This window comes from Nyctibius grandis, chromosome 9, assembly GCF_013368605.1.
Source record: "Nyctibius grandis isolate bNycGra1 chromosome 9, bNycGra1.pri, whole genome shotgun sequence".
NCBI classification, from domain to species: Eukaryota; Metazoa; Chordata; class Aves; order Nyctibiiformes; family Nyctibiidae; genus Nyctibius; species Nyctibius grandis.
In genome coordinates this window covers 25,079,979-25,089,753 of record NC_090666.1, presented here as the reverse complement: position 1 = coordinate 25,089,753, position 9,775 = coordinate 25,079,979, and the positions used below count along the sequence as shown (strand labels likewise).

Below are 9,775 nucleotides of genomic sequence, written 5' to 3'. Positions count from 1 at the left end.
TTCAAAGCCCCAGGGAGAACAGGGACACTTCCTCTCTGCCTGTATTCACCTCGGTTTTGCTGGGGAGTTTTGAGGAAGGGAAGGGGATACTGGTGGATGTATTTCTAGGTTGTTTATACCCAATACAAGGGTTAAAAATGATTTCGGGTTTTTTTTTTTTAAATTATTTATGCATAGTGGGGGTTACATCTTCACCTCCCCCCAAGCAGGAAGCAGCGCTGCCCCCGGCGCTCGGCGCCGTCCCCCCTCAGCCCGGCCGTGAAGAGGGGCGCCTCTCCGCGCGCCGCCGTCGCGTCCCGCCGCGCCCCGCGGAGGCGCGCGCACGGCAGGAGGGTCGTCCCCGCCAATGGCGGGCGGCCGCCCTCGCGCCGAGCCTCGCCCCCGGGCGCGGCGGATTGGCCGCGCTCCTCCCCTCAGCGGCAGGAGGCCCCGCCCCGCCCGCCGAGCTGCGCTTTAGCTGGGCGCGGACTCTTCAACAGCGGCAGTGGGAGCCGCGCCGGGCGCCGCGCCGTGCGGGCTGGAGGCGGCAGCTCCGCTGTGGAGAAGCCGGCGGGCGGAGGCAAGCGCGGGGCTCCGCGGGGCAGCCGGGGGTGGGCGGCGAGGACACCGGCCGGCCGCCGCCGCGTGCCGGTGGGGAGCGGCGCGGTGAGGGCGGGGGGGGGAGAAACCGGGGCGGGCGGCCGTTGGTTCGCGCGGCGGGAGCGGCCGTGGCGTCGCCGAGCGCTGAGGCGCAGGCGCGAGGAGGAGACTGGTGTGGGGGCGGGGGGGGGCTAACGGTCTGGGCGCGGGCGGGGCCGGGATAGCGGAGACGGGACCCGGGCGCGTGGGGCGGGGGCGCGGCGGGAGCCGCCGAGCAGGGCCGGGCCGGGCGGGGCGGGGCCGCACCGCCGGCGTTACCCGCTTCCCTCGGGTCCCCCTGAGGCTCCCACGGGGGTTCTCGCGTGCTTCCCCCGCGCGCCGCGTGAGCGCCGCTTTCTGCCTGCCCGGCCCTGGCTTCTGGCCGCGGTGCTGCCCGGCCGGCCTGGCCCCGCCTTGCCCGGGGGTGCCGGGCTGTCGGCGGGCGCAGGGCGCTTGTGCAGCGGCGACGGCGTGCGTGGGATCGGTAGCTTCCCAGCAGCGCGGCCGAGTAGGTACATAGCGTTGTGTGCCTTGTTCTTCATATTTTATTTTAAATGTTTGGGTCGATAGATGGGTGGAAAGCTTTAGCCTGCATCTTCATGTGTGATTTTTTTTTTCATTTTTTTTTTAATACCTGGGTTAAAGTTTTCCTCGGATAATCAAGCTGAACAGATTCCTACAGATTCACTTGCCTTCTAGTGACCCAGACCAAGCTGGCTTCCCAGCCACAGAGCACTTACTCATAAAACTGAATACTTTAGATAAAGTAGATAGCAAAGCTCTGGACAGCAACTCAGATCCAGGTGCATCTCTCAGCCTTCATTGAGATTTCCTCTGTGGTCTTGAGCAAGTCTCTTAATCCACTTTGTGCATCAGCAAAATGCTGAAGCATTTCCCAAAATAAAATGTAGCAGTGACTGAGGTACTTGATGCTCCTCAGCAATGGGAAGCAAAGTAACCAATTAAAAAAAAAAAAAAACCAAACAGAAAATGCAAATGGCTAAAGTCTGCTTTTTGTCAAAGGGTAGATATTTCCTTTGTGTGCTTAATTTAATAAAAAGGAAATATTAAAAATTAAACTAGATAAAGCACGGTTGTAATGCTAGTAGGTGTACCAACTCAGAAAGCTAGTCTGTGTGCCTTAGGACTCTCCTTCCTTATTGGTCCACGTTGTGAAATCCTGTAAATGTTTTGGGGAGTTTAAATTCCAATCATCTTAATTAGTGTCTCAGAGCTGAATGGGTCTTGTTTAAGACCAGGTTTTATGTCTCTCTCTTCAAAGACTGAAATTCAAAAGGATAACTGAAATGTTGATACGGACCTTACAATGGATCTGAAAGTATTACAGATATTTATATGAGAGACATATGTACAACCTACTTACAGAGGCACCTGTTGTGTACTACAAGAAGTGTTCAGCATATGTTAAAAATGACTTCAGATGTTACGTTACAAATACATGATATTATAGACTGAACAGGAATTAGTTGATGGTATGGTAATAAACTTGGAAATAATGTATGATTCTCTGTTCAGCAGCAGTTAGGAACAAGGAGAAAAACAACCCTGTTCAAAGATTTTAATGAGTCATGGATTTTATCATAAATTAATACTAATGAGTTCCACTTGAAGTATGTTCTTTTTGATGTTTTTTGTGATTAAAACTGTTTGGGTGGTCTGTCTTAAATTGAGTTCTCTTAATGTTCAAAGAGAGATCCTTTTTAGGGGTGCATGTGTTTTGTTGGATGTTTTTTTTTCCATAGAGGAGGAATTTATGCTCATATCTTCTGGGGAGTGCAAAACACTGGAGTTTGCAGTTTTATCTGTATACTACTGCCTGCACAGTGAGTGCTGCTGAAAACTGAGACTCCCCACATAATCTTGTTTGGAGGGGTTTTTTTTTTCCAATCTATTATTAGCACAAAATACTAAAATGCTTAAATACTTATCATGAGTAACTGGGCTGCTTTTGAACTGAAAACAAAAGCTGCCTGCTGAGATTATTTCTTTTGTTAAAGGCTAGTCCCAGGTGTGTTAAATGTGGACTTTTTTTCTTTCATACTCCTAACCAGGACATACCCAGTGGGGCCAGTATCTCTTTTGCGGTCATTGCTGCAAACTATTCTCTGAGAAAATGCAGATTATGCTATTGAGCTGCTCTCTCTATTCTTAGAAATTATTATGATCCTGTAAGTTTTGTGAAAATAAGGAGAGGTAGGTAAAGTATACTCAAGTGGATGCTTCCCACCGGGCAAGGCTTGGAGAAGCTGGCCAAAGTCAGCTCCTGCAAGCTCAGCCTGGCAGTGGCTCTCGCTCGTGGCAGCACAGCTAAGGCAGCGGTGCCTGTCTGCCAGAGCACCGCTTTATTTTTGTCCAGCGATTACCAGGAAGGCTGTCCAGGAGGAGCTGTGGATTACGGGGGACACAACACAAAGCTGTAGGAAACCAGGTTTGGTCAGTTCTGTTGTAGGCAGATCAAGCTTGTGCATGTAGCTGCCATCTCTTCAGGTTTTCTCTAAGAGGCCTTAAAGCAGCTCTTCTCAGTTTGAAATACAGTATTTTTGAACATTCTTGCTCAGCTTAATTTTGGGTGTTTCAGCAGATGCTGTCTGCTGTCAGTGACTTCGCTTTGCTTTCGAAATGCCTTCTAGACAAGGAATAAACATTGGAAGTTCTGTTATCAGAAACACTGTTAATCTAAACTGGAAAGAGCTGTATTAATTTGAAATGTTATTTGTAGGCCCCTGAATTTGAAAGCAAAAAAAAATAGTAAACGTAAAAATCTTCTCCTGGTCTCCAGGAATCTCATTAACAAGAAAGTTTCAGGTGTTTGGGATGATGAAAGACGACTCAATTTACAAGCAGAGAAGGCTGGTACAGAGAAGCCTTGCAAACCCTCATGCAAATGAACTTTTATTGTCATTGAAAACGAAAAGATCACAACAAAAAACCCACTAAAAGACAAAGCAATCCTCAGCCCCAAGCAAAAATCCCCCAAAACATTGTCTGCAGTGTTGTGTAACAAAAGTGATAGTGTTACGCAAGGGGTGGAAGAGTCAAAAAGTGAAAGGACTATAAACAAAAGCTGGGAAGGGAATGCCACCCTGCGTGCAGGCAGGTTTGTGGTTGGGTTTTGTTGTGTTTATTTTAATAGGGTGCTACTGATTACCAACACGAAGACACTAGTTTCAGGATTTAGACAAATTCTGTTGAGGTAAGCCTGGTAGAGAAAGATATAACGCAGAAATGTCAAGTAAGGATTAAGAAATAAGCAGAGAGGTGGCAGGTGGGAGAGGAGTGGCAGAGGAGCAGGAGTTGTTGGGGGATTAGGGACCCGTAGCTGGATTGGGGGAGTGCTGGGGCTGTGGTAAACTGCAATTCCTGGCTGTATCCTCCTGGGTAATTAAGGCATTAGGGGAGGATAAGCATAAAGTCAATTTAAACATCAGTTGCTGTACTGTGCGTGTCTGGTACTTGTTTCTTCCCTTCCCTGGTGCTTATTTTACATCAGCTTTTCTTTCTACAATACTTTTTAGTCTTTCATGTGGAGTGTGTACTCATCAGATGAAAAGCAAACTGTTTGCCGGGTTAGTAGCATTTCAGCTGTTCTGCTTTTGAAACCTCAAGTACTACACAATGGAAAAAATCCTTGAAATGGTTTACCTATGACAAAAAAAGCTTTTCCCAGAATGAAAATACAGACTTTTCCTGAATACCATGTTGCAGTACTTGTCTTCCCTCCCTCTGCACTTTATTTTTTCTTTTTTTCCACGGAAGATAATAGGTTTGGCTCTGGAAACCCACTTCCAATGAGGGTGGAGTGAAATTATTTTTGCTGCTTTCTGCCAAAATGAAATAAAATGTGTCAAAATGAAAATTGTACAATTCTTGTTGAGCCAAGTACTTGTACTAAAATTTGTTTTTATTTTTTTTTTTGCAGCTGATACTTTGTTTTGCTCATATACCAATGACTTTTTTTTGTGTGTATGTGTGAACTTCTTGGAAAAATGCTAGGGACTGGAGACTGGGACAGTACCAGCTTTTATAAAGTCTTTTGATGTCACTGAAATGAGAAGAACACACCTGAAGTGTCTCACACAACTGTCTTCAGGGCAGAAACATTGTGTGAAGTTTGCAGGTTGATGGGTAAGGGGTTAATTGAGTGATTTCTCTCTTAAAAAGCATTTTATTTTTTTTAGCTATACTGTAATTTAAGCGTCTTCTGTCAGAAGATCCTAATTAGTTAATGGTTTGTCAGTGTTCTTTAGTTTAATGTTTGTGGTTCAATTTCAGCGTACTTTGATTTCTTCCCTTCTTTCCCATAATAGAGGGGAAAAAAAGTCCCTCAAACTCAAAAAAAAACTTAAAATAATTTGCTAATGGTGTTTGTTGCAATTTAGGAAATTTTAAACTGTACCAGAAGGGTATGTAGTATTTGAGGGAATATGATCAAGTTAAAACACAGCACTCTGAAAACTTTGTACTGACAGTTTTTTTGAATAGCCTCTATCTTCATATAGGTATGAGATACCCATCTCCAAACTACTACTTCGCTTGAGCAGCAGCTCTACTGCATGTGGATGTTTCCCGGCTTTCAGGAGTAGCAATGGATGACTGTTAAACCACTCAGGCTAAGGAAGGTAGATGGTAAAGTTGGAACAGTTATAAACTCACTGCTCCGTGTACGTAGATATCAGGCTGACAGCGTGCTTCTGAGAAAGCTTCTTGGAGTTCCCAGGGACAGATCTAACATGGGGACTCCCTTGAGTTCATAGTAACCCCACAGAGAAAGTGTAAGCTTCAGTTCACTCCTCCTTATGTTTAAGCCATGCTAAATCACTTTTGACTTACTATAGTTATTTGCCATATGCTGAGAGGGGGAGGCATCGGTGTCTGAATCAATACTCCTTTGGATTTAAAAATTCTTGTGCCTGCTAGCTCTTACAAGAGTGGAAAAGACACAAAGCCAAGAGTCAGCCAGATGCTGAGAGCATTGCTGAGTCCCCAGAGCCTTTGCGATTTGGGGCTCCAGCTCTCATCAGTGCATTTCCCTGTCCAATGCCAGTAACAGGTCTCTTACTGAATGGCTGTCCACCAGAGAGGACTTTGTGCTGAATTCCTCTATAGTCTGAAGTTATTGGCTCGTTGATAAAGGTTAAGATCCTGGGGATTTTAATAGTATTGTTTAGGATTAGCATTAGGACCACCAAACCTGATCCCTGTGATGCACAGAGATGAAAACCTCATGACTGAAGTATATGTGGAGCAATGAAAGGTGAATAAAGCATACGGAGAGTGTTAAGGCAGTACTGAAGTCTGTGACTCTCTGTGTTTTTCTTTGTGTTTTGAGGGTTAAGGAGAAAGTATCCAGACTGGTACTTCATTGCTCCTTAGGTTTCCAGATCTCGCTTTAATGTTTGCATCTTCGCTGTAAAACCTGTAGTTACAAACAAGCTAAGGCTTCAGACAGGGAGTTTGCTTTTGTGAAGATCCATATGTGGCAATCTCAGAATCATTGACCCCTTATAGGATCTGTGCGTTGAAAATTGCTGAGCTAGGCAGTTGCTGTGGAGATCAAAGAAACTGAAGACATTAAAAGGAGGCCAATGGAAATGCTGCTCAACTAGTACACCGGTTAAACAGAGAATTTACTGTGGAATTACTGTGCGACACTCATTTTTGTTATTGCTGTCTTATTGTTTCTGGTTTTATCTCTAGCATCTTAACAAAGGATTGACAGTAGCTTATCTTTCAGGCTTCTGCAAGCAATGTTCAATTAAATCTTTCTTTGGGTTTGTTTAACGGTCTCCTAAACAAAGCTGAAAGTACAGTGTGAGGCAGTGATTCCTGCTCTGTAGGCTGTGGAATAGATACAGTATGACACGTCAGCATAGCTGCTGACAAGAAGTGGTAAAGGTTCAGCCTGGTCTTCTGATCCCAAAGTTTGGGAACCCTTCGTCTAAGCTATGGAAAGCCACAGGTGAAAGGGTTTGTAAAGGAAAACTGGTTTTACTCAGAGTTATCAAAGAGCATTGTGTGTGTATTATGCAGTGCCTGATGAGTAAAGACCTGGATACAAAGGCACAGGAAAGATTTTTAGGAAACATTTAGAACTTAGTTCTCTGTTTTTAAAGCATTAGCCTTGATGATTGGTTTCTCAAGTGTATTTGTGACAATATATAATAAATTATTTAATCAATTGCTTGCTTTATATAGATTTACATTAAATATATTTCTTCCAGTAGTGCCTCTGATTTTATTTCAGACTGTTTCATCATGTGGTATGTGTTCTGCTTTGCTGAACTCATAATAGGTAGCTGCATAGCTCCCATTTTTGTCTGTTGGTGTGGACTCATTTAAGTATAAATAAACCAGAAACCTTGAATGAAAACCAAATGCAACTCAAAAAGTAACTTAACTACAGAGCAGATTAAAATAAAATCCATCCGGAGTTCTGGGGTGGGAATGTGTAGATGTACATCTCTGTGTGTGTGCATATACATACACTTGCACACATATTTTAAAATGCGTCCTTCCAGTCACATGGCTTATGGTCATGTTTTGCAGTTTGGGCAAGGTTAGGTGAAAGTCTTGAACTTTGGGAGTCTTATTTCTTGGACTGATAGGATCAGAGGTATAGTATATATACTGATAGATCAATGAGGTATGAACACTTACTCGCCTGAGAGGTAAAGGCTTTCATGGCACATGGAACAACCTTGGAATGAAATAAAGAAAAAACAGAAAGAATGTTCTTGTTTGACTTGGGAGGGAGCATAGTCTATCTGTGTTCTTCATATAATGTCCTTTTTTATGGAATCTTTGAATAATGTTGAAATGTTGAAAGAATGAAATATCTGACAGAGTTGTTGTATTTGTACTGTGTCATGAAAATGAGAAAATTTACATGGCCCATGTTATTTTCAGGTTTGCTGTAACCTACCTACCATAGCTATAATGACACCAGCCCTCAGAGAGGCAGCAACAAAAGGTCATGGTATCCACTTGTCACCTTCTTTGTCCTCTAGAGCTATGGAGTCTGATACAGCTTTGTGCATGGAAAATTCCAGAGCAGTGGAAGAGAAGATAAAAGAGGACTCCATCGCACAGATTACTTGCTCGGTCCTGGGGTTCCCCACTGCTGAGCCCAACCTCAGGAATGATATCTTCAGTGTGCAGCATTTCAGTTCTCCACCATCCTCCAAGTGCTATCAGTCTGTCTTGTTAATGAGTAGAAATTCTGCATTTAGCAACAGAACCGGTAAGCAAACAAAAGCAGGAGAGCCTGACTGCTCCAAGATGAGAAATTCATTACATAATGGTGCTGACACATCATTTGGGCAGATTAGTCATTCAGAACCTGAGGAACAGGTCAAAGGCGAAGCGTTTTCAGAGACCACATATCTGAATTTGGCAGAAACGCAGAGACTTTTGGATTCAAATGTAACTGAATCCAGTAACACAGAAGAAATGCAGCTTTTAAATGGTAAATGGTACAAGAAGAATGGTTTTTTGGGTAGGGCTTTGGAAGTCTGCACTGAAACAATGAAAGGGGATTTATTACACCAAATTCTTCACGGGCCTTCAGAAGGGATTTTGAGCTGCACCCCGGAGGAGGTGTATGCTCGCTTACTCCAGCGTGTCACTAAGCAACAAATGGAAATCAGTCGTGCCAAAAGAACTCAGAAACGTTTACAAATGCTCCTGGCGAAGTATGTTATCAAACACTGTGATCAGCAGCTGAAATGCTTCGTGAAACATCAGCTACAGAGAATGAAGGTTTTCCATGAGCCAACCAGATTTTCGAGCAGTAGCTCCCTCAGGTGCACTGAAGGTTGGCTAGAAAACAACGCAACTACTTTGGAGAGTAGTTCGAGCACAGACGTACAGAACGGAGATAGTGTTGCACCAGGTGAAATACGGGGGTTTGCACTTTCTACTGGAGGGCTGCTGTCTCGTGTGGAGAAGGATCTGGACTCTGATGCAACATGTAGCAGCTCAGATGAAGATGGTGAGGAACAGACTGTAAGAACAACTGTGGAAGCGTAAGTGTTAAATTCCTGCTAGACTCATGTGCTTCATGCTTATAAATCAAGATGGAAGGGTCTAGATCTGCAGATTCCTTCTTGTGTGAGTAACCTCACTCAATAGATAGTCCTACTGAGATCAGCAGGACTTGCCTGTGTGAGCTAGGTTTGGCAGGGGCCAGGTAGAAAGTAAGACCTTCTCCTACAGCATTTAAGGAACAGTTACTTTACTAGACTGTAGAGAGCTAGATTTTGTACTGTACTCTTACCAGTTTGCATTATATTAGTACTGCTAATTATTCAATATTCAGATGGTGCTGTAAATCAAATAGTGATAGCAGTGCTGTAAATGATATTTTTGGGGGGTTGTATATTGAAAAAGTTTGGTTCTTTGAATTACAATTTAAAAATATTGATTTACTTACTGAAGCTGTTCTGTAACTGTGAATGAAGCTAGCAATGGTGTTTTTATTGTTGCGGGTATCTTTTTCAAGAATAACCAGAGTGAAATTCGTATCATTAACTAATATCGTCTTGAACTGGCAGGGATCCTGTCAGTACAAATTATTGTAGCTTTGGAAGTTGGTGGGTGAGAGAAGTAGATAGTAAAATTGTTCCCTGTTTCTTTTTTTTCTCCCCCCCCCCCCCCGCCTTGCTACACTATTAACAATCTCTGTGGTCAAGAAATTTTAGAAAGCGGTGAAAGGACAGCTGTTTTCCCCTTCCTACAGCTGGAGACAACAGAGTATGTCTTAAGTTCTCTTAGGATGTGATAGTTAGGACAGACACACACAGAACAGAGCTTCACGCATACACAGCAGCTGGGTGGGAGCTTCATGGCACCTACAGTTCTAGCACTTGAAGTCAAGACTGGTTTTGTGTTTCCCGATCTCTTCTTATATGCACTGCCCTTAGGGAGTGTCTAGAAAGCATTGTGACACTGGTGTTTGAGGAAAAATAAATATTTAAAAACATATATTTCTTCGTCTGTTTCTTGAAAAGTATAATGTCAGAAGAAATCAAGGTAGTTTCATCTTAAACTGGAAAAGAGCTGTGCCCTGTTACATGTTTATTGCTTCAGTTAGGGAAGCTTCAGTGTAGCATGGTTGTATCAAATCGCTGCTGCATTT

General features: G+C 43.8%; 1 protein-coding gene across 2 annotated transcripts in view; it reads left to right on the top strand.

Moving 5' to 3' along the window:
• The first annotated feature begins 496 nt into the window (after positions 1 to 496).
• The window catches only part of KANSL1L (KAT8 regulatory NSL complex subunit 1 like), a 69,832-nt gene continuing 60,553 nt past the window's right edge, over positions 497 to 9,775 (top strand). For both annotated transcript variants that reach the window (XM_068407179.1, XM_068407180.1), the window contains exons 1-2: positions 497 to 559; positions 7,546 to 8,663. In XM_068407179.1, the coding sequence (XP_068263280.1) occupies positions 7,576 to 8,663 (1,088 nt within the window). In that variant the 5' untranslated portion in view covers positions 497 to 559; positions 7,546 to 7,575. The remainder of the gene's footprint in view (positions 560 to 7,545; positions 8,664 to 9,775) is intronic.